Source organism: Stegastes partitus, unplaced genomic scaffold, assembly GCF_000690725.1.
Source record: "Stegastes partitus isolate 25-593 unplaced genomic scaffold, Stegastes_partitus-1.0.2 Scaffold1096, whole genome shotgun sequence".
In the NCBI taxonomy this organism is placed as follows: domain Eukaryota; kingdom Metazoa; phylum Chordata; class Actinopteri; family Pomacentridae; genus Stegastes; species Stegastes partitus.
Window position 1 is genome coordinate 141,157 of NW_007578827.1, and position 27,701 is coordinate 168,857.

General features: G+C 45.1%; 1 protein-coding gene across 1 annotated transcript; it reads right to left on the bottom strand.

Moving 5' to 3' along the window:
• Positions 1 to 27,357, bottom strand: rassf5 (Ras association domain family member 5). The gene is made up of 7 exons (XM_008296043.1): positions 26,601 to 27,357; positions 12,905 to 13,032; positions 8,919 to 9,158; positions 3,741 to 3,854; positions 2,112 to 2,430; positions 1,900 to 2,015; positions 1 to 1,721 (listed from the first exon to the last, which is right to left on the bottom strand). The coding sequence occupies exons 1-7, from the start codon at positions 27,355 to 27,357 to the stop codon at positions 1,578 to 1,580; spliced, it is 1,818 nt and encodes a 605-aa protein (XP_008294265.1). The 3' UTR covers positions 1 to 1,577.
• Positions 27,358 to 27,701: the final 344 nt, after the last annotated feature.

Here is a 27,701-nt window from a genome sequence, read left to right on the forward strand (position 1 = left end):
TGATACCAAAAAAATATGAATATTCATAATAACAACAAAGTTAAACCTTGTCACTCTTTTTCCAGTGTCTACATAATACATATGCATTGCAAACACATCATTGGTACATCATAGCCATTATCATGAATTTTATATATTTTTGTTTCTTTTTATTTATTATTTTTTTAAGGGTGGAAGGCAGGGGGAAAAAGAAAACATAAATGCATGCCCTGCCCCAGATTTATGGGCCATTCACTGACCTGCATCTATATGTGCAAAACAGAAGCTGGTTTGATTTTTACATACACCACCTTTAATTTAACGAACTTCCAAATGTCTCTGATCCTGTTAAAATCCTCTCAGTAGATCTGTCCCTCTAAGCTTTGGTGTAAAAGTCCTCACACATTCAAATACACCCCGAACACATGTATGGAAAGTGTATCAGTAAAGGTATGTGGATTGCCTCTCTCAGTAGGCTTCATTTGCAGGTGGAGCTCATGCAAGGGTTGGTGAGATCAGGATTTAGGGGGAATGATACCACAGTTATCATCTGAGAAGAGGTTAGGATTGCGTGTGTGTTTGGAGGAGCATGGAGAGAGGTGCTAACAGGGTCTGATTGAAGATCTCTATGTCAGCGAAGCACCTGACAGCATCTTCGTGTCTTTAAGTCTTCTCACATGGCATAAAGGATAGATAAGCATGTGCTAAAATAGGGTGGTGTAAGGTGGGAGAAGGCTCTCTTTGCCCCTCTAGGTTTACTCTTTGCTCAACACGTGCTCCCTGAGAAAAAATCAGAGAATGGCTCTCACTTTCTTATGCCTCCACTCCTTTGTTTTCTTTGATTTGAAAGCAAACACTGCCTCCTGCTTCCTACCCTCGCTTTAGGTAGAAGCACCACTAACCAGTTCTTCAGCCCCTGACTCTAAACACCTCCCTCACAAATCCACATCTCTTGTATTTCAGTGACAAAAATAACACATCTGGTGACAGGCAATACATCAATTTCAAGAAAAAAACAAAGGAACACAGTGTGATTGTCCTTCCATCCCAGTGAGATGCAGAAAAAAAAAAAAAGTAATCATGCCTTCTGTGTAAATCCTAACTCTATGTGCAGGGGAGATGAGCTGAGAGAGACCCATGCATAAGTAACACTTGCAGTAGCAGCAGCAGTAGCAGAAGAAGAAGAAGGAATCTTTAAAAACACCACTGATTCATATCAGTCCCAAAGGAGATCTCAAGTCTGAGCTACAGTACAGATCTTCCTGCGTCTGTGTCCTTGGCAATGAAAACACAACTTGTCCAATCAGCTCGAAGACCACACACCCTCCTGTAGGCTTTTACGTCGCTTTCAACTCCTGATTCTCTGTGCGGGGAGCAGATGTATGGATGGTGGTGGGGGGGTAGGCTTGTATGCGTCCTGAGAAAGGATATGCGACTGCGTGTGATTTGTGTGCATGTTTGTGTGTATATAAGTGGAGCGTGAAGAAAAGTTCCACTCGGGCTCCACTCTGTGAATAGATCCTGGGGGTTTTAAGGGGTCAGCGTTGAAAGGGTCAGTCTCTCCCTGGGTTGAAGTCATAAGGTAACAGGTGAGGGGGTCAGGGGTCATGTTGTCGTAGGGCCTGCTCTAGTTTCTTTCGGTAAACTGCGTATTTTTGCTCCACTGCTCGTACACGCTCCGCCTCCTCCTTCTCCAGTATTACCAGGAAGTTTTGGAGTTCAGGGACGGAGAACGCATGCCACTGTGGGGTGAAGAGGGAAAATGAAAGGAGGAGATTTACATACTTATTATTACCTTGTTGCTTGGCATCTATAAATGTCTATCAAAATTGTATATAGACTCATACAATATAAATAAGCATTTAAAATTACACACAGAATCTGCCTGTATACCACAAATGTGTATCTACGACTTCTCACCTCTACTTCTCCTGTCTCGTTTTCCTTCAGGACAAAGCTGAGCAGCTCTGCATCGGGTCCTGCGATCAACCTCAGAAGAAGAGGACGCTCACTCAAAGGAAGCTTCTGGAACAGATCTGCACAGTAAAAAAAAGACACACTGTTCAGCGCTACAGATCAAATATGTTTTGTGCCAAACACGTGAGCCAGCAACAAAGGTGTCTCTTCCTCACCCTGTCCATCCCGGTGCGTCTGCCTGTACAATGCAAACTTGCGAGGATTGTCCAACACCATGAACTTCTTCAGCAAGCCCTGAATGACCTCTCTGGTGGTGGTCAGAGAGCTGATGTGGAGCTGCTTCACACAGTCACATGGCAAGTAGAAGGACGTCCTCTTTTCAGTGTGTCCACAGTCCGTTGCTTCCTGGTCCTCTGGAGGGGCTCGGCTGCCCGTCTGCCTGGACGCTCCTTCTGAGCCTCCGGCCTCCACTGTGACTGGTCGACTGAGCCTCAGGTGGACCTTAATGAAACCAGTGTAAGATCCGTCTGAAGCCTGGAGGGAGACACAGATTGAGAAAGCAAGAGAGAGGAGAGACAGTTCTGCATTAGTATGAGCACATACTAATATGAGCATTATAGCATGGGGAAGAAAGTACTGTATGTGGGTCTACTTTCACATTTTCACCTGTACATTTACCAGTTTCCATGCCGTTGCATACACTAATCTGTCAGTGAAAGCCAAGACATATATATATTTTAAAAAACCATATAAAAACACTATTTCTACTTTATATTTAACAATCATATTTTCCAAGATGTCAAACTACTCCTTTAAATTCACACCACAGAAGCTAATTTTTCTATCTCTTTGACCTTTGCCACCTTTCCAAATCAGTTCATATATTTAGTTACCAAAAAAAAAATGCAAACATTTATTATTTTATTGATCAAATCATGAATCTTCAATGGCTACAGTACACCAGTGATACTCAAATTAGGGCCAGTGGGCCAATGGGGTGCCGGCTAGCCTGCCAACCAACTGATTGACAAAGGGATTTATTTGTTTCATTGATACAGTAAATGCTCCTCAAGTTTGGAAATTGGTCATTGCCATCTTAACTCTTCTGAAACCAAGTGTAACAAGTGAAGGCTGGATCTGACTGAGAACTGTGCTCTGCTATACAGTAGTGACCTATCATCACCAGGCAGCCCCTCCCAAAGACATACCCTGCCTTGTCATCTATATTACCATCTTTTTAAAAAAAAAATATCATTCTGTATTCAAAAAGTCTTCAAATTTGCGATTGACACCATAACCTCCTTAAGAGAATGTTTTCTCATAGACTTGTACACAATCAGACATCTTTTTGCTGCCTAAAGTGTCGCCCTCTGCTGGCTGTTAGTAAGAATGCAGGTTTAAGGCACTTTGCATTGGCTTCACTTTTCAGACCCAGAGGCTAAGTCCATCTTTTGTATACATTTTATGCCTCTTACTCAATTAATTTGAACATAAATAATTTCAAAGAAGGATGAGTTTTTAATGTTCATTCATTTTGTCTAATAAATATTATTATTTGTTTACTAACTGGCCCCCCTCCTGTCATTTCGCAAAAATGACCCCTGGAGAAAGCAATGTGAGTGTGCCTGCTAAAATAAAAATCTAATCCACGTCACTTCTTCTGTCACTCTCAAACTACTACTGTTTTGTTGCTACTTTTGTATGATCAATCAACACACTACATCAAAGCTCAGTTCCTTATTTATACTGTACATTTTGGAAGTGAAATAGCTGAATAACAATCCAGTTTCGTTGTTGGTTTGACATGAAACATTCACCACCCACAACATGATTTAACAACTCACCAGTTTCATGCCATTTTCTGACACTTGAGCATTGTACTCCTCTATCCTGGTGTGCACCTCGTCCTCTGACAGGTCTTTTGTCCCTCGCTCCTCTTCTTCCTTTGCCTCATTCTTCTGTAAGGTCAAAAAAGAGAAAGAAAATATCAGTATTCATTGATGCTTTGAGCAGTATGAATGTTTTATCTTAACCAGCAGATGGTGCTGCTTCAACCCGTCTTGCAATAAAGAAACCTCTGTTTTAGTTTGCTCAAGTTTATGAATAGAAACACCAGAATCAGGAGAAACCCCTTCACTATGCAGCCCTTTAAAAAAAAAAAAAGTGGGCTCCCTGACTTGCAGATGTACTGGATGATGTATTAGGTTGAAAATAAGCATCTAACCCAGTTCCTGCTGGGTGGTCTCTCCTGTCCTCCATCTTTGGTATCCTCAGATAGAAAAACTGATTCTCTGACTGTAGCTGACGGGGATTCTGACACATACTAAACCACCTCTTCCTCCCCAGCAGGGTTACACAACAGAGCTGCAGCTCTACATGGGGGAAAGGAAATGTTGTGAATGGGCCTAAATACACATTCACCAACATAGTACAAGTATATTGACAGCTTCGCCTCCCTCTCACGCTTACTCATTTCCCTCTGCGACTAGGAATGAGAGCGAGAGAGGAGGAAGACGCTGTGAAAAGGGGGAGGAGGGGGAGTCAAAGAGTGGGAGGCAGTGAAAGAAGCGAGTAAAGGGTAAGGAATGATGAAAGAGCGGCTGCTGAGCCAGCCTTAGCAACACAGAGTTTGACTAGGTTATTTATAGTACAGTGGGATGCATCCTCTCTATCTCACAATAGCTTTTTTTTTTTTTTCCTTTCTACTCTTCGTTTGCATTTTCTGGGGCAGAGGGAGGGAGACACTGTGTGTGTGTGTGTGTGTGTGTGTGTGTGAGAGAGAGAGAGAGCGAGAGAGAAAGAGAGCGAGAGAGAGCAAACGTCGGGCAGGGATTGTTTCTGGAGGGGAGTCCTCAGGTTGTGTGATGAAGTCACTGTTTCTTTTAATACAAATGCAGCGTGCATATGTGCGAGCGTGCGTGTATGTGTGTGTGTGTGTGTGTGTGTGTGTGTGTGTGCACTCGTATAAACTAGAGCTACCAAATAGAGCCCATGCTGGCTTGCACTGAGCCAAAGAAGGTGATAACATTTGTAAAAGTGTGTCCATGTGTGCATAGAAACAGCGAGAATAAGGAGGGGGGCTTTGATTTTTCCATTTCATAGCTCATTCCTTTTGTTGCTGCTTTTATCTCTCTGCCACACTTATCATCAGGCACTCCTCAATGCACTTACAGTTCTGCTATCATGTTAAATGCCCATGATGCAGCAGAAAAAGAAGGTGATGCTGTTAAAAAATAAAACCCTGCCTGCATTAAGATAAGTTTTTATGTCATATCAGAATGTGAAAAGTGAGCCATTTTCGCATAAATATGACTAACGATATGTTTAATGAAACTCAGCAGGATAAGTGTTCTGTAATTCAGGGCCATGGGAAGAATCTGAGGGATATAGAGGAGTTGTTTCTTGAATTCCTCCCAGCTGAAACCAACAAAGTGAAAAGAACCTCGCAGGAATTCCTGCGTTTGTATGCAAGTTTCTAAATGTATCAGAGGCACTGCCCTGCCCTCCCTTTCTGCATACCAGTGAGAGTGATCAGAGGACAATAGAGTGGGACAATAGTGCAGTTTTCGCCCCTGAGAGTTCCACAAAGTCCTGACCGGAGCAGGTCACGGGGGAGCCAATGACCGGCTGGACATAGACAGAGATGTGAAACTAAATGTGCAGTCTGCACTAAGACAATCTTGTGGTTAGAGGAAAATATAATTTTTGGGGGGGACTAGCACCATGACCAACTGCTTGTGAAGCAATGAAGAATATAACAGACAAACCATTTGTCACTATAGATTGTTGGTGCCAGAGCTCTACACTGACAGGTCAACAGCTCTAATTTAGTGTCCATTATGCAGTCAGGAATCTTTAGAACTACTGTAAGTGCTTTACAGTCTTCCATCACCTAATGAATATACATAGTAAGTTATCACCTGTGGTCCATAGAGTATTTAGATTTTTTTTTGTCTACACTTTTCCAATCTCATACACCAAATGCACAGATTTTGCTGCATTTAGTTTCTAAAAGTTTTTGTTTTAATACTTTGACATCAATCTTTATTGCGTTTACATGGTTACTTTAAGGGCGGCAAGGTTTTTCGGTGGTTAGCACCGTTGCCTCGCAGCAAGAAGGTCGCCGGTTCGCATCCCGGTGAGGACATCTTTCTGCGTGGAGTTTGCATGTTCTCCCCGTGCAGTGTGGCTTCTTTCCAGGTTCTCCAGCTTCCTCCCACAAGGTCCAAAAACATGTTGAGGTTTATTGGTGATTCTAAATTGTCCATAGGTGTGAATGTGAATGTGCTTGGTTGTCTGTCTCTAAGTGTGGCCTTGTGATAGACTGGTGACCTGTCCAGGGTGTCCCCTGCCTTCGCCCTAAGTCAGCTGGGATAGGCTCCAGCCCCCTACGACCCTAGTGAGGATTAAGTGGTGTATAGATAATGGATGGATGGATGGTTTCTTTCCTAAAGAGTCAGCAATCCTAATCTAATACACTTCTTGTCAAAATCAGTTTATATCTCTTCATGGTCAGCTGGCTGTCTGTTCTGTGCGCGAGCTGAAAATAGATCCAGTGTTTCTACACAATACTGGTTCTGTAAATGGGAAACAAAGTGGTTCGGCCCGATCCACACAAAGCATCACAACATGACCTGTGCATGAAGGGGGAGGTAAGAAGAGGGATGGTAAATCTTACATGTTCTAAAGATACAGACATACTAACTTGCTGAATATCAACAATCTTCCTCCAGAATCACAAACTCTCACCATACACAATGCTAGGTATGGTGCTCCAGGCAAACAAGGTACCTGATGAAACAAGTGATGCACTAATGTGTTCTTTTTTACTGACATCACCTCAGACAGCTAAAGGTGCATAATAACAAAAAAGCACAAACTGCTTGCATTGACTGAATGCTTTGACCTTTACAGAGCATTTTGTCAGATAACAACAACAACATCACAGTGACAGATGCATGTCCAGACCATGTTATCCAGTTCATCTATGCTATCTTACTGTATGTTGTAAGGCAGCTAAAATGTGTAGGATATATTTGAGTGTTACATAAGTGTCACATACACATGTGCATACATGCCATGCAGATACAAACACACACACACCCTGAGGATGGCATGACTAAGTGCTGATGCTCTCACTCTGATGAGATCAGACAAGAGAGGTCGTATGACTGATTGAAATGTCACTGCAAAGTAGTCGGCATTACACCGCGTTCCCGACCTGTCTGTGTGGGGAATCTGACCAGCTTTTTGTTAACTTGACTCCTGACTGACTCTTCATTTTGACAGTCAAAAAAAAATGTGTATGCATGTGTGTGTTTGTGTTTGTGTGTAACACTAAGGACATAAGGAGCTTTGTCAAAACAATACTTAAAAAACAAAAGCAAAAACCACATGGGCTAAATTCAACACACACATACACATAAAGTATGCACATACTAACTACAGTGGGTTAAGTGTCAAGGTGGAGAAGCACAATCGAGAACACGCGTGTTGATTCTGTTTCACAGCGCAGAGACTGCTGTGTGCCATCAGTGCCAGCAGAGCACACATCTAATGTATGCACACACACGCACGCACACACACACACACAGACACACACACACACACACACATTACAGCTGGCTGGCAAATCAGGAGCAAAAGGCTCAGCTCTGGAAATAATTCATAAAGAAAAGAAGATCTGAACTCCATTTCCCTGTTTTAATGAATGCCTCTCCGTCTACATAAACGCACACATGCACGGAAGAAGACTCAACAACACAGTGACGCACACTTAATCCCTTATACACAAAATATGATGTCTCTGTTCACAGATTTTTGCATACCTCTTTTCCATATTCAAACAGAGGGAGGAATACAACACTCTGCTCAGTAAAGATGCACTAAAGGCCTGCACTGCCAGAGGATACAATTCAATTACTACTGAGGAGGTTGAGCCATTTATGTTAACAGTGCTGCTATATTATATTTCACACAGTTTCTATATGGTGCCAGGCTAATCTGTCCTCATCACCTGGCAGCTTCTGTGCTGGCAGGTCAGACAGGCTAACCTCGATACCTGTCTGTATCGGCATGGCAGGAACCCTAACTCTGCACGCTGACAGCACAGCTGGTCAATTATTCAGAGATTATACCTTCTCCAAGTCAGACACCAAACACAGTGCAAGACAGGGACGGCAAAAAGAAGAGGGCTGTGTTCTACATGAATGCTACTGTCTGCTTAGTCTGCCACTGTCTCGTTTTTTTTCTCTCCATACAAACAGCTCCCTGCTACTGTGCAAACTGACTACAGTTTATTACACAGTTATGTGTGAAGTGATCAGATGTACAGTAGAGCAAAACAAAATCTCAGGAAGTGTGAAAAACTGCCAACAAAACCATGAGTTGCCATGGTAACTAGGAAAGTACAGATAAGTAGTTGCCCCACACACACATACACTTGTGCAAAACTATCAGCTTTGTTTCTACGGAAACCTCTCCCACACACTGTAGAGAGGAAGCCTCTATGGAATCTGTAGGTTTGGATCATTAACCTAGAATCTCTGCGAAAACACAGCAAACACTGCTAGCCGAATTTAGAAGTTTGAGGTGAAACCGCACAGCAGCAGGTCTTTGCTGTCATCAGGCCTACGCTGAATCTATACTAGCTGTTCATTTGAGAAATGAGTTGCCCAAAGGCATCAAGGTTGATGAGTGAGGCTTGCAAGCCGGCAGATCAATGTTTCACAATGCAGATGTATGACAGTAACCCTGTCCTACACTTTCACATACATTCACACACACACACACACACACACACACACACACACACACACACACACCTAGACGCCTGCCTGAACATGCACAAACACCACCACTTCCTCTCCTGACTTCTGCTTTTTGCCTGCATGTTTTTGATATAGACGTAAATGCTAGTTTGTTTCCCAGGCCCACTCAAACACCAACCATTTTACCCATCTAAGTTTGTCCTAATATCACAATTTCATCTGTCAGGCTGCAGTGTTGTCCTGATGCTGTACCTTAGCTGCGTGCTTGGGTTTGCAGAAGAACGAAGTCTTGGCTGTGAAGAAAGAGAAATCCTCGTTCTCATCATCCAGGCTGCAATACCCGCTGCTCATGCTGTTACTGCTGGTCATGGAGGGGGTCGGCACCGTGTTGACAGTCATGGAGAGGTCCGAGGGGAGTCTCTGGCACCGGAGCAGCACCAGAGCAGCACGCTGACAGCTTGAGGAAGTGCCGGATTGTCTCGAAATGCAGGGCTGAAGTGACACTCAGCCACAATCAGAGTCCAAACGCATCTACTTGTCCTTTGCTCATCCAGAAAAAGTCGGCGCTCCTCTGCTGATGCATCCAAAGAGTTCAAGTCCCACCTGTGATGGCGAAACAGGCGAACTCAGCTCAGATTCGGCACTTTGGGCGCCACCGGAGAGGGGACCAGGAAATACGAGAACAACCACAGAAGTGTCACTTCCTCCTGATGGCTGTGTGTGTGAGTGAGCGCTATGATGCCGGTGTCACGGACTCACACAGGTCATACAGTAAATGCACCTAGCCAAACATACAGACATGTACACATTTACACACGGCTTGCCACTACCTCACACACTCACACACACACAGATATAGGCACACGGTGGTGTCATGGAGTCGGCTTACAGGTTGGTTTCAAGTTAACCCTGCTCACCTGAGAGCACCTGTTATAGTCACAAGCAAACACTCATAAAGGCATGCATGCAATATCACATCCTCCTCTGGTCCTGCTCTGTGTCTCACTGCGAAGGAACAGTTCAATTTAAGTCCCGGTTGCAGAGGCAGCTCAATTATGCTGGCATTTATTTGTGTAAGCATCCATCCGTCCCCGGGGTCTATAGAGTAAACAGCGGCCGAAGATCTCTTGGCTGTAGCGACAAGACGTTCACAGATCCCGCACTGCCTCCTCTCTCCTCCTCTCTCCGTTGCTTTGGCAATACTACCAGAGAGACCGATTCCTCCCACTCAGCTCCTCTCTTTCTTACTCTTTCCTTCTCTCCTCTGCCTGTCTTTGCACCCGTTTTGCTCCCTCGCTCTCTTGCAACCTTGCTCAACCATCTGTGGTTTAGTGTGTTATCAGCCTGCGAGTACCCTCCCCCTTTCTCTCTCCACTCTCTCTCTCTCTCTCTCTCTCTCTTCCTGCAAGCGACTGCACCCTGCAGAGCACAGCCACTTCCTCTCACAGAAGACGAGAGAGAGAGAGAGAGAGAGAGAGAGAGAGAGAGAGAGAGAGAGAAAGGGAGAGGCAGGCATGGGTAAACAGAAAGAGAAATGCTGATGAGTGAGAGATATGAAGCCTCACAGTTCAGTTTTACATACGTAGGAGCAGCAGTGACAGGAAGCAGCACAAGGGCTGGGCAAGATGGCTGCTGCTGATATTCTGCTACTGCATGAAACATTTGACTAGAAACCATCACAACCACCATGAATGTGGTTTTTATAGGGCCATTTGGTTAATTAGGCTAATTAGGGCACCAAAACCAGTTTGGGACAGATGCTATTATAAATCCAGCTTCACTACTGCTGCTTTTTTGATAGCAAAGGTGTGGGCTTGTGGTGCTTAAGGTGAGATGAAAAAAATAATGAATGATTGCCCTTGCCATAGAGATTACAGTGACCTCTAACCTCACTCTGACCCCACCATCTGCCCTCTGACTCTGGCAGTGACCCCCCTTGTCAAAAAGCAGCTAATGCCCCCTGTCACTGCTGAGATTGATTGCACACATGTGCAATCTGTCTACAGATGCTGTTTCTGTGCTTGTAATATGATTTTATAATCGGCTCAGACACAATTATAGGTGAGCGTCTATGCTGTAGGAGAGCAGTGGCACGCAGCCACAGGGTGTTACCCCTTTCACTGGACGTCCTGTCAGGTTGGAGTCAGCAGAAGACTGATTACCTACAGCTCTGCTCCTTCCCTCCATCAGTGTAATTACTATTGGAGAAGACAGCGAGCAGGGGGTGGGATGCTACAAATCCACTCACACTCACACATGCGCAGTGAAGAATATTCCAGTTGGCTTCAAGTCGATGAAACCTGGTCGGTGTGCTGAATGTGTGTGACTGCAGCAGTGTCTGTGCATGTCCGGGTGAAGGAGGATCAATTTTTGCTGATGCACACACAATACAAGAGAGGGGGGGAGACACAACCACGCACGGACACACAGTCACAGCTATAAAACAGAGCAAAGGGACAAAAGGACTGCAGGAAATAAACCGTCATCTCTGCTCTTGTCTGCAGCACAAGCAGCCAGTAGAACCTAACCAGAGTGAGTACAGAGACAGGCTTTAGAGTCCATGTACCTCCCAGGCAGACATCATCAACACTCACTTAATTCTGACTTATAGCTCATTAGCAGCAGTGGCTACACTAAAATTAACTACATTGTTTTGTTTTGGCGCTGCAAGGTAGCTCAGTAGTTAGCACCATTGCCTCGCAGCTAGAAGGTTGCCGGTTCGCATCCTGGTGAGGACATCCGAGACTTTCTGCGTGGAGTTTGCATGTTCACTCCCTGTGCAGCGTGGCTTCTCTCTGGGTTGTCCGGCTTCCTCCCACAGTCCAAAAACATGTTGAGCTTAATTGGTGATTCTAAATTGTCCGTAGGTGTGAATGTGAGTGTAGCCCTGTGATAGACTGGTGACCGGTCCAGGGTGTCCCCTGCTTTCACCCTGAGTCAGCTGGGATAGACTTCAGCCCCCTGCGACCCTAGTGAGGATTAAGTGGTGTATAGATAATGGACGGATGGATGGTTTGTTCCGGTAGTTTTGGGATATTGAAAGAAATGAGCATGTGTTTGGCGAAAAAACGAAGTTTGCTGCTTGGCACCACACATGAGAACAGATTTCCTGAAAAGTGTATTCATCTCCCTCCTCACTTGCTCCAATATTCACCATCAACATGTTTCAGGGCTCCATGCGCGTTTGCTCATGCTCTCTATTAGTACTACTTGGCACACTACCAGGGGTCTAATTTTGCATTATCTGGCCCCTGGGCATAGAGAAGCTGGCAACAATTTTGCTGTAGGCCTGCGTGGTTATCCAGCTTTCTGTGTGTGTGTGTGTGTGTGTGTGTGTGTGTGTGTGTGTGTGTGTGTGTGTGTGTGTGTGTGTGTGTGTGTGGACCACATCGCGTGGGTGACTGCAGTTGGGATGCCAAGAGCAGTATGCAGACTCACACTCTTTCAGGTTCCTGTACACAGCCATGCACTCACATGGAGTACTATTTTGAGGGTGCATTTTACATAACTACTGTATCACTGAATGTCCTGCGGTTTGTACAGTATGAGAACATAGAAATGTGAATAGAAGCGGAAGCTGTGGAGCCACATAATACCTAGGTATAATTCTAAAGTACTGAAACAGTGGATAACAAAACCTTCTCCACTGGCTCACAAAACATTGGTGAATAGGTTATGTGAACACAGCTGTGCCATCACTGAGGTCTCCACAGAGAATTGTGATTAAACTAATCAGTCTACATTCTTTTGATGAGAGATATGATGGCATCGGGACCCACCGCTGAGTAAATAAAACAAACCCAAACTGCAGGAAAAAGGTGGCAGAAGGGAGAGGGAAGATGGCCAGAGAAGTCATGATAGTAACCAAGCAGGCAGGAGAAGAGGAGGTAAGCAGATGCTGATGTGATGTAGCAGATTCTGTCCTGAGAACATTCTGTGACCAAAGAGGCAAATGAGCGCATAAATAAATTCATAAGTAGACAGCCTGTTAAGTCCAGCGTGTTGTAAAAGTGGAGGATGGTTACGTAAAAGTGTAGGCATGGAGAGATGCTGAAGGATGAACCCTACTATTACCCAATCCTGACTCATGTACACCTGTGCAAACTCTCTACAAAGTGTTCAACACGTTGGAAGTGTTTGCGTCACCTCAGTGATCCTAAAAATGGCACGGATAGCTCCCCATGGCCTTTTTCCTCAAGCCTTCTTTCATCGAATGTAACTGTCATTTAAATACTCACTCTGTGTTGAGGAGCTGTGGAGGAGCAGTGGCTTGTGGGAGATTGAGTTTCTTCGGGCTCTCTGTCTCTCTGGTTGCAGTCGAGCTGGACCTGACTCTCACACTCCAGGTGACAAGTGTAGCTGCAGTCTGATGAGCACAAACACACAATGGTCAGAAACAAGAGCGAACACAAGGATGGGATCAAACAGTGAGCAGCAGTAATGAAATCTGATGTTGTTCTAATGATGTGACTGTGTAATGCTGTTTAGTCGGCTGTAAGTGTGTGTGCGTTAACAATGAGGAAGTAAAGCTCCATTCTGATTTAATCATGTGTAGTCATACAAAAGCTCCCTTTGCACAGAAAACTGGCTCCATCTAGTGGAAAAATGTTAGAATCACACATATGAGCCTTGTGAGTGCAGGGTGAGGATTCATTAACCCCCCGAACCCCGAGCAGCTTTTAAGTGTTGTTTGTTTTCTTCAGTTACATTTTCAATCACTGTGGGCTCATTTTTCACTGCAAGATAAAGTTCTGTCCCCCTATGGGAGGGATCACATAAATCCTAGAAAAGAAAAGATGAAAGTTGTATTTTTTTATTCTACAACAAATGAATAAAGCTCTGTAGTTATCTAAAAAGCGTATTTTTACAAACTAGTTGTCTTCCAAATCACTCTGCACATCAACTCTGTGCAGTGCATCGTCCAACAACTTCCTCTGTATGAAGCTTTTGAGCCTTTTTTTGCATTTATTTTACTGATCAAGTGTGTTTTATTTCCCTCTCGGTCTCCCTCGTGGTCAGCCTGACGTGCAGCTGAAAAGTCCCTGAATTTCTGTCATGTAACTGTTGGTTTCAGCTGAATCCCTCGTGGTTTCTCAGTCACTCTTAGAAGCTCAGAATTATTTTATTTTTCACAGAATCCAGTTTGAGCAAATAACTATTTTTGGCATTTAAAAAAAAAGACAAAAATGTATAATAAAGTGATTTCGATGAAAAATCACAATTTCAAGCTTAGATGCGGTTCCATTTTCTTACGCAACCACAGACCATGCATGATTTGTTCAAGGACTGTCTGAAAGTTAAAAACACTTTGTGGCTCTGATAAATAGTGTAGTTTCAGTGAAGATAATGTTTCTTTTAAACCCACCAGCCAGGTTTGGAGCTCAGAGGGTTCACAAAACCCAACGGACAACATGTTTGTGTACAGAGTGATTTAGGCAAGGTACCTGCACAAACAGGTGATATTGTGATAACATGAAAAAATGCCCAAGAATCTGAATACCTGCACTACAACAAAACCTAAGAATTCAGGGTCACTCATGTCTTATTTCATGCATCACAAAGCAAGAGATCTATTAGAGGCAATTCGATTACATACAAACACAATCTCTGCTGGTTCATTATGTATATATGAGATCCGGCACAGAATAAATAAATAATGTAACACAGATATAATGTATTGTAGCAACGGATAGACTCACTCCACTTAAACACTGAAGGCCAACAAACAGTACCAGTAAAGCAGCCCTGATACCGTCAACTCCCATCTGCCGCTCAGCTAGAAAAGAATACACTCGGCCGCTTCCCCTAAAACTTCTCAAAATAGTCCACTGTTCTTTAATTTTTAGTTGGTTTCACATATGTCAGCCTCTGCATGTTTATGCCTCGCAGACTTTATTGTGGCCACGGGCTTTCCTGCTGAGACGCTGAGCCTCAGATCTCACTTCTCCTCAGTTGGTGAGATAATCCATGCAAGAGCAAAGAGAGATCTTAAAGCTGCAGGGACAAAGAGAGAACTGCAGTTCGGGGAAACTCTGAGTCAGATCCCTTTTTTTTCATGGCTGTCAAGCAGGAAAGCTTCTCAGATAGGCCGCATGCAATCAGCGATACTGAATAAAGACATAAATGTTTGCTTGAAAACAACACACTGTTTTCCGTTACACCCATTTGCTGCAGCCGGAGCTGAATAAATAAGCTGAGGTGAGCCTGGTTGTTTTTCCTGCCTGCTGATATTAGCGGGTCGGTCCGCAAACAGAAGGGACACCGCTACGTCTCTCGCACTCAGCATCAGCACCGTCCATCGCCATGGTAACAAGCTTCTTGATGACCACTGCTGAAGAGGAAGAAAGAGCTCTGCTTACATAAAGACACTGGCAGGATGCAGCGCGTGGAGGTTTTCTGGTTAATAGCTACTTATAAACTTACACAATAATTATATAGTGTGGGAATGAAACGCTCCACATCAAGCAAAGAGGACAGTTGACAACAAAGAATAGTTTGCTCATAAGAGCTCAGAGGCCACTAAACACAAGTATGTGTGCGAGACAGGTTGGCTGAGAGAGAGAGTGAGAAGGAAAGGCTGCGATATCTCGCTGACAGGAGGGATGTGTCGAGGAAAGAGGAGAGAGTTCAGATAAGGGATGCTGCGCTCACGACAGTTTAGAGGTCACTGCAGATAGAGAGAGAGAGAAAGAAAGGAAGCACACAGGGGAAGGGAAAAAGAGAAACTCCTTTCCTGTCCTGCTTTCATTTAATCAATCCGTCGTCATACTGGATCACTGACTCTGCCTTTGCGTCTACATGTGGCCGAGTCAACTCCTCTCCTGCTGTCATTCAGAAGGTAGAAATCAGTGTTGCTTTTGGGTGGTGAGGATTTAGAGAGGACACTGCCCTTTTCTCTGATAATCAGAAGGTTTGGCAATGCTGCTGAGAGAGCTGGAAGGAAAACCAGACCATCAAGAGTAGAAACCTTTCTCTGTTCCACGCCTCCAGTTGAGCTGAAAGTATCTATCCCTATGCCAGTTGTGATTCATAGTGACTCTTTAATAAACTAAAAAGTTTTCTTGGGCTGATGATGACATAAAGAAGTGAGAAAGGATGGTAAAACATTGAGTTACAGATGTGAATGACACATTTTTCTGTCTTCCATCCATCCATCCATCCATCATCTATACACCGCTTAATCCTCACTAGGGTCGTGGGGGGCTGGAGTCTATCCAAGCTGATTTAGGGTGAAGGCAGGGGACACCCTGGACAGGTCACCAGTCTATCACAGGGCCACACTTAGAAACAAACAACCAAGCGCACTCACATTCACACCTATGGACAATTTAGAATCACCAATAAACCTCAGCATGCTTTTGGACTGTGTGGGAGGAAGCCGGAGAACCTGGACAGAACCCACACTGCACGGGGAGAACATGCAAAGTCCACTCAGAAAGATCCGGGTGTCCTCACGGGGATGCGAACCGGATCTTCTAGCTGCAAGGCGACGGTGCTAACCACTGAGCCACCTTGCAGCCTTCTTTTTGACAAATTTTACTTAAAAATTCTATACCAAAAATTATTCATACCACTTGGAATTGCCACAAAGTTTCAGAAAATGCTAACTTTCATATCCCTCCAAATGTTATGTGAATAATTTTGTGCTGAACTCTACATGGTCCACTGCTACAGTCAGCAAGTCATGGTTCACCTCGGATCCAGATTATTCCCACACTGATAAGACACACCCTTGCATAAATAAGCACACAACAAAAATGGCATTTCAGCATTTTAGATTGAAAATTCACACAAGTGTCAAAGGGAAGGGGTTCAGAACAATGTTTTACATGCGTGATTTTAACTTTCATAAAATGTACTTTTCGGACGATGACGAGCCTTACAGCTCAGATGCAACTTTTAATAGCTTCAGTTAAGCTGCTAAATGAGAAATCTGCATGATCCAGGCTTTTTCTAAAGGTGAGAGTGTGTGTCAGCATATCGATGTGGATATGTGCACGAGTACTATGTGTACCTCCTTGAGATGCAGCACCGTGCATGCGTGGCTGCTAATAAGCAGGTGGAGACACTGCAGTGACCCAGAAGGGTTTCTGAAGGTCATGCAGTTACGCTGACGCTGCACACACAGCGAGAAAAATGAAGAAGGCGAATGAAAGAGAAAGTAAAAGAGGACGATGAAGTCAGCAAAAAAGGCCTGTTTCCTTGTGTTATTATGATTGAATACCAATTGAGACAAACCCCCCGCACTCCATGTTGGAACTCGCATGGGTTTTCCCCTTTCACTTCTCTGGAAAGTACATACTGACGCCGACCGTCAAATGGAGAAGTTGCTTGAATTCAGAGTCACTGAGGCAGATCCCTTCTGCTGAGCTTTTTAGGTAATTCTACATTCAGGTCCAGTTTACAGGAATTGCCAACCTACTTCCATGTTTCTACTCCAAATTCTGCTGGGAACTACCTTTTACTCCACACATTTGCTTTTGTTTCTTGAAGTCTGAGCTGAACCAGAGAAAAGAGCCTTCATGCTGCCTTTGAACGGAAAGTGCTTCAGTCACATATAAAACTTCGATGTCCTCATTGGACTCCTTTAAAAGCATTTATGATTTGAGGGAAGCTAATCAAGCTGACAGCTTTAATAGACCATTTTATTAGATTTATCTTTTGTCTGGCAGACTGCAGAGCTATGATTCTTTTGATTCTTTCTGCCTTATCAAGTTAAGCTGTCATCATTATTCTTGCTTTATATAGCTTTGGATTCTAATACAGTCATTGTGGGCCGACTTTGCTTTTAGTTTTTAGACATATATATGACAATATTTGATGTCAATCTGTACATGTTTTCATAGCCAGACTTATATGTTGTGTAACTTTTAGACCAGCACAACCCTCTAAAATATGTTCAATCTCAGTGAGCCATTCCTCAGTTAAATACAGGTATTACATAAATTTATACGCTTTGATGACACTAAAACATGCAAACACAAGTCCAGTGCAGGTACAGAACACCAAGTGATTGAGTTGACACTGCAATGAAGTTGTGTCCTAAACACTCATCATCAGCTACCGCACAAAGCTGTAATGTCTGTGTTGTTACAACATGAAGAAGGGCTCCGGTGTTGTGTGTCTCCACGGTACACCGACTTTGGTCACTCCAACACAGCAGGAGATGCGTGCACAGACTCCCTCTTTGTCTCTGAGCCCATCATTCCAGTCTGACTGCTTTTTTACCGACACTGCTTAGAGAGAGATGATGCAGATTGACGGAGTTGGGACAAAGACGCAGCTCGAGGAAACTCTATTGGTGCAGTGGAAAGGGATGAGGCAGCTCAGACATTCAATATGTAAAGATCTATATGTGGCGGCTGTGCTAACTTCCACAGCTGCAGTTGGGTAGATAAGACCAAAACAGGAAAAGGAGGAGCTTCGATTGCAGTGTGGTTAATAAAGACGGCACTGCTCTCAATAGAAGACACTGATTGTTATGCAGGGGGCTGCTATAGCAACATTTATCATGGTCATGATTCTCATTTTTATCCTCTAAAAAAAATCAATTTTTTGTTCTTCAGTCCTGCCATTGTTAGAATCTCATTGTCCCATTTCAACTTCATCTAACCTGATATGTTCCTGTGAATGATCAAAAGCTGGACTGAGATAGGAACTGGAAGATGGGGGATGTGGGTGGTTGTTTTTGTTTCTGTGAGACTGTGGGTGTGGGACAGACAGCGGAGGGTAAAAACACAGATTAGTTTCTCAGGTCATGGAGGATGTCTGTGTAGCAGCAGATAGAGACGTAGCAGGGAGACTTAGGAAGGAACATGTTGTCTGGTTGAGGTCAGAGGGGGTACAACGGGGTTAGGTAGCTATCACACAGGAGCGAGGATATCAACACAGGCACTAATGAACCTAAAGGGAGCTCGGCAGGTCTTATGAAGGAATTAGGAGCAGCTTTGGGGTCTTTGGGGGGGCTTTTAGCTTGTCTGATCCCATCATAGCTGGTTTGGAGTAGTTATCCATGCTCTCCCACTGTGTGGCTCATACACCCAGACACTCCGCTCACATTACAGTCTTCCGTCCATCAGCAAGTTACGGATAAAAACATTACCATTTTCACACACGGCAGGACAAACGCTTCCTGTGCCCACCCACCAGACAAACAAATCTAATCCCAAACCTATATAAAATCTGACCCTCTTCACTTTGACATCTGTGCTTAATCATGTAAACAGCGATTTCATATTTGATAGTGACATTTTTAATCTCCATCACCACAAAGTCGGTCTTCTTCTCCATCTGTGCCGCTACAGATGCTCTCTGAATTAACCAAACAAACGAGAGGAACCAGGCTTTAATTTGTTTTTTTGAAGGCTTATTCTGCCCAGCGAGCTGCAAATAAAAGCAGCTGAATGCTTTGAGGGGTGTTTTTTTTTTTCTTTTTGCTTCTTTTGAATCTTTTAGTGACTTTTGCCATCAATACCGAACAGTTCATGGTTATTTATATCACAAAGAAGGCAATGTGAAGCTTTAATTTAGTGTTACGACATCTCGTGGTATTAATCAAATTATTCTAATACTGACATAATCTTCCAGCACATGTAGGTTAAATGAAATAAAATAATCTTAGGATCAGTTTACTGCATTTTTCGTATGTGTTATGGCTGGTTAGGTCACATGATGATAACTAAACCATCTCCGTGGCAACTGAGCAATTAGCTCATAAAGAGATGTGGCTGAAAGCGCCAGAAAAAGCCAAATAAACACGACACATTCCCCCAAAATGCTATATTTTCTAATTACTTCAAAGTTTAAGAATGAAAAGTCAACCTCAGTCACTCTGGTGTCGTAAAATGTGTCACACTGTGTTCTGTCCAGACCAAACTTATCAAATGTGCACCACAAAAGCCTATTTAGTTTTTAATTAGTGTTTGTTAGAATTAAAGGGTTACGGCAGTGATTTACAACGAAACTTTCATAAAGTTGAAAGACTCTGATTTAAAAAAAACATAGAAGCAGCAGTGGTTGACATATTTTCCAACACTGGATTTCATATTTTCCACTGTGCAATGAAAAGCAGAAATTCAGTTCTGCTCGTTATCATCAACAGTGTGACCCTTTCTGCTTCGTGAAAGTCCACATCTTTCAAACTCGATGCCGCCAGTTTCTAATAAAGGTTTTTAGTTTCATAGTGACTGGGATTACTTTCTCAGTTTAAAAGTGCCTCTTCATACGCTCAGTAATAGTCATGACATGTCATCTGGCGTTGTTCTGCAACAACTAGATTGATTTTTGCAAACACTTTTACCACACCTCATAGGAAGAGCTGTCAAAAGCATCCAGTGAAGTTTACACGTAATAGGGGGTCTGAACACAAACAACCTGTTCTCCTAAAACACTGTATTCCCCCTTCAACTACATTTGGGGTTATACTCACCAAATTACTATCTTCCCAGCAGTTTACAGCATCAAAGCAGAATTCTCAGACAGCTGGCATCATCCACGATTATAACACACTTTGGCAGAAGATAAATATAGATTGAAGATGCGGTAGGAGAGAAACCAAGGAATCCAGCTTGCGCCAGTTCATTCTTCAAAGGATTAATTGGGTTTCCTTACAGGGAACACCGTCTAAAAATAGCCATTAACTGTCTGCAGTAGCTTGTGCTGTTGATGCCGTTTCTAAAGCTTTTGAGGCTGCAGCATGACGTCACTCAGGTGGAGCGGTGAGCTCTTGATGAAGAGCTCCCTTAGTCATGTTTGGTCAGAGTCTTATCACGCTTGCACAGGCCACACACACACACACACACACACACACACACATGGACACACACAAACACACACTAAAGAGCTGGAGCAACACCTTTTCTTATTCAGCTGTCAATCTCTTGCTGTGAATGAATCAATGATTCTGCAGCACCCAGCCATTTTGCTCCCTGCCTCTCTTCACCCCAGCCACACTATGTGCTAATGTTACATTATGTATTCATCACCCCCCCTTAAAAAAAAGGGCATTAGCCAGTTCTCTGTTTGGAGACATCATGGGAAAAATCGATGCCATGCAGCTTCCATCAGGCTCACTCTTTTCTCAAATTTCTGCTACAAATGTGAAAGTCAATATGGTAATTCACTTACACTGAATTTTCTAGACAAGATTGAAAATGTTCCATGTTTGTCTGTGTCAGAGGTGTATTTCTGGAGCAAAACCAAACTGTAGAAGCTGCAGCTTTCATCTGACCTGTTTACTGGACTGTTCTGCTATTTACCACCAGTCTGCAGCCTCTGTCCTCACGCTTCACACACGATCTTACACACACGGACACTATGTGCTCTTACACAAAGGCGAGCTGGTTGGATCAGCCGATAGGGGGTATAGACAAAGACTAACAGGGCTTGAGGGCATTGCAGTTCAAAGATAGACAGACTGGCGCACACAATACACAAATATTTTGGCCTACAGCCGGCCTTTGAGGCCAACCCAACTCAACCTGTCTACTCATCACCTTTCCAAAGCACCGACCCTCTCTGCTCATCACTCCAATCTGAACCGACTTCCCTCAATGTCCAGTTTTCACTACTTGCACCCATCTCCATACCTGAGGTGTTCAGCAGAGATCCATTGGAGGATGACCGCCGGAGGATTCGCAGGCTGTCACTCCAGGAGCGGGACTTGGGCAGCCTCTTCAGCAGCCGCCCCAGCCGCCGCGACACCTGGCCAAAGCAGGCGCTGCCGACCTCCCCCTCCGAATCCCCCCTCACCTCCTCCAGGCACAGTGACACCTGGCCGAGAAACGTCCTTCCCACCCCGACGCCCTCAACTCCCCCCGACCCAACCTCTGCCCTGGCCTCCCCCTTCCCTTCCTCCCGCCCCGGGACGAGAGGTGCTATCTGTGCCATGGACGGGGCATGGTGGCACCATCCGGCAGGCACCGTCCTGTGTGCGAAGCCATCGCTGGACCTCCTGTCCTGCCGCCGGCCGTCCCTGTCCCTCTGAGGGCTGCCCCAGCGCCAGCCCCCCCAGTGCCCCCCTCTGCCATCCCAGCGCAGCCACTCTGCCACCGGTGCCACGCTCCGAATAAACAGCCCCCTCTCCACTCGCTCTGCCACCCCTCCACCTGTACTCCTGCCACACTCCCTAATGCTCTCACCTCTGGACTTTTTCCTCTTTCTCCTCTGCTCTACACCTGAACAGTCTCAGCGAGCCGACATGAGCCCTGAATCTCTACTGCGCTACTCGCTCCTCTCTCGTCCTGCTATTTCTCTGTTATCACAGCTCCCTCATCCTCGCTCTCTTCCTCTCTCCCCTCTTTCTCTCTCCCTCTCTCTCTGCCTCTACTGCAGCACCCACACACTCTGCAGCAACAAACAGGCAGCTTAAAGAGACAGAGACCCCCAAATGCAATCACTATCTTCGCCTCCCTCTCCTCTCTTTCCAGCAACAGGAGCCTTTCTCTCTTTTCTTTGACTTCATTCATACAAAAGAGCCCAGACGACTGCAGAGGTGGTTACCGACACCACCTCCTCCCTTCTCCCCCCTTTTTCTGCCTTGATGGGAAGTGAGTCAGTCATACTGTCTAACCCCAAAAAACGGTGACATATCCTGTCGGTGTGAAGGACGTGCATCACCTCCAATGTGTTTGGATGTGTGGGTTGAGGTGATGTACAGGCCGTTGGTTATTAATACGTACTGTGAAGAAGAAAGAGGTTGAGCGACTGGGAGTTCTCCTGGCCTACTTCTAAAACTGAAGAGTTTGGAGGAACAGGATGTGCTCACCAGTTTCACTGACAAGCGTGTGACATAATCACGAGCGATGCCATAAGAGGAGCTCTGCTCTGATGTCACGGTTTTCTCACCGTAGGTGGGGTATGATGTAATGCTCTTTTTAAATCCAAAATCCCCAATTCACCTTGAAGTAACGTGCTCAAGAGCGTCTTTGTCATGCTCTTTCTGCCCTATCCACCTCTTCCTCTGCAGTCCTGCTATCAGTATCCACCAAGGGCAAACTAAATATAGCCTGCTTGAAAATCCCCACTGTTCTGCCATACATACAGCAGAGTGGAGCAGTGATGCACAGCGAGGGGAGCACAAAACACCGTGCAAGACTTTCTGTAAAAAACAAAAAAACAAAACACAAAACCCTTATCTGCATGCCCTATATTCCAAGCTTTATCACGCGGCCAAATAATAAGCAGCAGCCTGACGGGCAAAGACTCTCCGTGTAACCAAAACGAAACAAAAACACTCACTGATACTGAAGACCCCCAGCATAATAGCGGTGTTCATCTGAAGAGCATGCAGCTCTCTTGAATGTTCAAAGCAGCTTTGTATTCAGATTCGATTTTGATTTCAGCTGAAGACATATGAGCGCCAAAGGAATGTTTTGGCTGAAGTCGAGTTCAAACTATATTCATCGCAGGTCTGGCAGAGCGGCAGCAGTGGTATGTCGGGACGAGAAGGTTATGAGCCATTTAATACAACCCTCCTCCCATGTTTTCTTCTTCCACCGAGAATGAAGGTTTGACAAATGTGAAAAGGTTCCCGAGACAAGGCCTGCACTGTGTCAAGCAGGGGAAGAGGTGGGATGAGGAAAAGATGGTGTTGAGGGAAAAAATACAGTCCCTGGAGAGGCATCGGGAATGCCACGGGGCATAAAGAAACAAGGGTCACTGTGAAGGTCTGTGGCACATGTGTGTGCGCATGTGGGCCTTCCTGGAAGACAAATTCACCATGAGCTAATGTTAGCTCACGTATATTGTTCGTCAATGCTTTTTCTTGTTGTGAAATCGCTCTCAGAGGAGCTGTGAACTCCCGGGCGTTCACCTTGTTGCACAGAGCTCATGACACAAGGAGCAGAGACGTACAGGCTCATTCGCTGGACCAATAATAAACCAACAGAGGAGAATAGAAATTCATGCACACATGGGCGCTTTGAACAATTTCTGCAAAGCTTGATCATCTGAAATAGCACCAAGTTACCAGATAATTCAATAAGTAGAGCGATAGATTGGCAACTATTTCAACAATCAATGTCATTTTTCAAGTAAAAAATTCTCTATTTGTTTTACATTACTGCTAATTATATTGTGGTTGAGCAAAAAAAGTGAAAAAAAATAGGAAAAATGAAAACTTTCCCCACTTCTTTTAGATATTTTATGGACTAAATCAATTGATCATAACAAAATTATATTTTTTTAATAAGAAAACCCATCATTAGTTCAGTCTTTAATTAAAAGTGCCTGCATGAAGGGTGCTTGAATTCCCTTTTAGACACTATTTCACAGTTAAAAGCAGTTTAAAGACAACTAATTAAAGGTTTAGAACACACTTAAACATGGGTATGTGTGCTTTAGTTCAATATAAGGACATTTAAGTGTTTTTTTGCCTTTGCCAACAATCATAACTAACCAACTGAACCATCCATAGCTTGATTTTTAACGGTTAACCTGAGAACACAGTGTAACATATATAATTACATTCATTTTCCAAATCCTTACAGCACTAGTAACAGTTCTAATACATAAATCTGCTTACAACTACATTCAATCATTAATTGTTCATCTGATGCTAAATTCTGGGGTTAAGAGCTTAAACCGCACAAGGCCTGTGTCATACATGGTTGACAGAGACTAAAGAGAGGAGACGACCAAATCCAGTATGTCAGGACACTGGTGCCACAACAGCATGGTTCCCTGGAAGCTTTAATTAAATATTAATCTGACGTCTGACTCTGTCTGTCTGTAATCCCAACGACTGCACTCCTGAGATGTAATCCTGGGCTGGAGACACCCAGAGCTGGGATTAAGGAGGCCGCCATTACCCCTCCCTCGCTCCCTGCCTCCCCCCCAACCACTGAAAAAGTACAGAGAAACGACAAACAATGAAAGAAAGGTAAACAATCAGCGACGTGACATTTGGAGACAAATGGGAGACCAGCGGATATAGAAGAGGAATTAGCTTTTTATATGAGACACTAGTGTCAGTAAAGCCCAGACTGCTGCACTTATCAGATCTGTTTATGTGCTCCATTAGGGCCTAATGCCACACATGGCTCATATATGTGTGCAGCATCCTAATGTATATTGAGTGGGAAGGCTGTACCATAAATCACACGCTCATCTAGCTTTCAAGACGAGTAATAAGGGAAAACAAAAACCCACAGACACAGAAGAAAGCCAGCAGCAGAGAGTTGGAGGCTTATAAAACAAGAGAGCAGCAGACTACGAGGCTGGGAGCTGCGGGCAGATTGACAGATTCCTGTGTAGGGCAAGGCCACAAGTGTCCCGGGGGACACGCTGCAGAACTGCTTCTATAGGCTTCGTATGCAACAAAGCAGATAGAGGGAGGGAGATAAATTAAAGGAAGGCAGAGAGAGCAAAGCAACAAGACAAAGACACGGAATGATGGTTGTTTATGGTTGCGAGGCCTCCGTCTCTCCCTCCCTGTCATTTGCTGGGTGTAGTTGAAAGGAGACTCGGCCTGCGTGTGCGCTGTTTCTATTTCGGCAGTTTTTGGCTGCATTTCTCCCCCCAACAGAAATACCTTGAAATGCCTACATTTGCATTGCATGGCGACCCCCCCAGAGACACCTCTGATGTCTTCTGAGAGAAAAGGGAGCAGAAGTTTGCTCCAGTGAAGCTAATTAACTTGATCCACACAGAGACCAACTGAAGAAAGAGAAAAAAAAAAAAACCTAAGAGAAGTTCTCGGGCTGTAAAGAAACTGCGAGTGTGTGTGTGTCTGTGGGTTTGTGTGTGAATGGAGCTCCAGTAATCTCTGCTCTCGCTCCAATGAGCTCTTGCTGATAGCACACTAAATCAGACAGCTCTGCAGTGCTGGACAAACTTGCGCCCTTTTCCTCCATCCCTCACTCACTCCGACTCTCTTTCCTCCCCAACTGCTCTTCGCTCTTTGTCTTTCCTCATCCTCATCATCCCGCCTGCATCCCTTTTTCCAGCTACTTGCCATCCTTTACTTTTTTCCCTCTTGCTTTTGTCCCTTTTTTACCCTTTCTTCCCAGCCTCATTTATCTCATGCTGCCCTGCAGCCGCAGCCTCCTCATGACAGAGTGCTGCTGACACAATGCCAGCTCAGCAGCATCACATACACATGCATGTGCAGAATGTGCACACAGAAGCCGCCACACACACAAATGTCCTTCAATATAAAGTGTAAGTGTGCATGTATATATTCAAGCTGGATTAAACAGACTGCCAGGTCAAATGGGTTTGGCTCAAACTTTCTATGTGCAGGTGGGAGTGGCGTCACCAGCCTGAGCAGATCTCACACAGTATACAACCCACAAACACATTTAAAGCACAATCAAATTACCTTTATATATAATCTGTGACAAATAAATGCAGCTTTCATCCACTGAACACATCCTCACATCTTTGCATACATTCCATTCCCCACCATTAACTGTGCTGTAATAGACATTTCCTTTGTGTTGCAGGATTTCACAAACCCCACCGCTGTGAATTCTACTATCTTTCCCGTTTTCTTTGAGGTTGCAATTCACAGAGAGACAGAGGAGACTCTGGGAGGCAAAGCTGGACGAGCAAGATAATGGGCTTTCCATTGGAAGGATTTGGTCTGTGGAGAAATATGTTTGGAAACGTCCTTCCCTGTCATGCTGGCTCACTCACAAAAGGCACATGCACCATTTGTGTGTGTGTGTGTGTGTGTGTGTGTGTGTGTGTGTGTGTGTGTACAAACACACACAAGCACCAGTATGGAAGAGTTTACCACCCGGCTATGTGTGTCCTTCATGAAATAATCCAGGGACAAGGAGCTTTAAGTCAAAATAGCCCACATCCACTGACCCAGAAGCACGACTGGATGAAGTGGGCACCACATAGTATGAGTGTAAATCAGAATTTCCACTGCATAAAAACACAGGACAGATGAATTAGCAGGGTGATTTGCAGTACTGCGCTACTTACTTTGACACTTGAGTGCCTGCGCAGTGATCTGTCGGCTGCAGGCGTCGCACCAGTCCTGCGTAACGGGCTTATCCTCGAACCGGTGTCCCTCGCCCCTCTCCGTCCTCACTCGGGGGTCCATCCCCTGGGGGAAGATGGACCAGGCCTCCCTGCGGTGAGGCTCCGTCCGGGCCAGCTTCACGACTCCGGTCCTGCCCTGCGTGAGTCGCTCCAGCGGGACCGAAACCGAGGCGGAGATGCCCCGATGTCCGCCGTCTCCGTTCCGAGAGCGCCTTCTCCCGTGCGGCGCGTCCCGGTGCCGGTGCGCTCTTTCGTGTCCATAGGTGCTCTTCAGCGAGGTCCCACTCCGGCCGTTACGGTCCGAGTCACAGTGCATGTTCCGGTTGCAGTCATCGCTCGTGCGCCCCGTCTGGCTCTCCCGTGTCCCGGCTGTGCCCCCGTCGCTGCCCGCGCTGCCCTCCTCTCTGTCCGGGCTACGTGGCGCAGCCGGAGCCCCGCATCCTTCCTCGGGCATCACTCTTCCTCTCGCGGCCGCTTCTCCTCCCGCCGGTGCCGGACACGAGGGATGATTTCCCGGTTCCCCCTCAGCAACAGCAGCAGCAGCGGACTCCCCACGGCTTCTCCCGAACATCACCTTCTCCCAGGACGCTCTCCTCCTCGGCGGCGTTATTTTCTTCCCGGACAGTTTGAAGAGCAGCAGCTGCGGTTCCGACTCCAGCCTGTGCGGGCCCGGGTGCTGCCCCAGCACAGACGCCATTATCTCGTTTCCCCGGTTAGTGCGCGTGTGTTCCGAGTGTGTGTTAGTGTGTTTCTACTCCGTGCCCTGAATGTAAACTCACTTCTCGGCCCCGTCACGCGTGTAGTAGTGACGCACAGGGACCCGGCAGCTTTAAATGGCGAGAGCGCGCCCCTCCTACGGCGGCGGGAGCGCGCACCGCTAATCCCTGCTTCACACTTTGTATCATTTAATGAATTATTAAGAAACCCCGCTGCCTCCCCGGATGACAACAGTAAACTTTCTGAAGAGCCATTGTAATTTGTCATCCGTTTTACTGCAACTAGACATTTACTGTAGATGAATCCACAGTTATAATCTTCTGA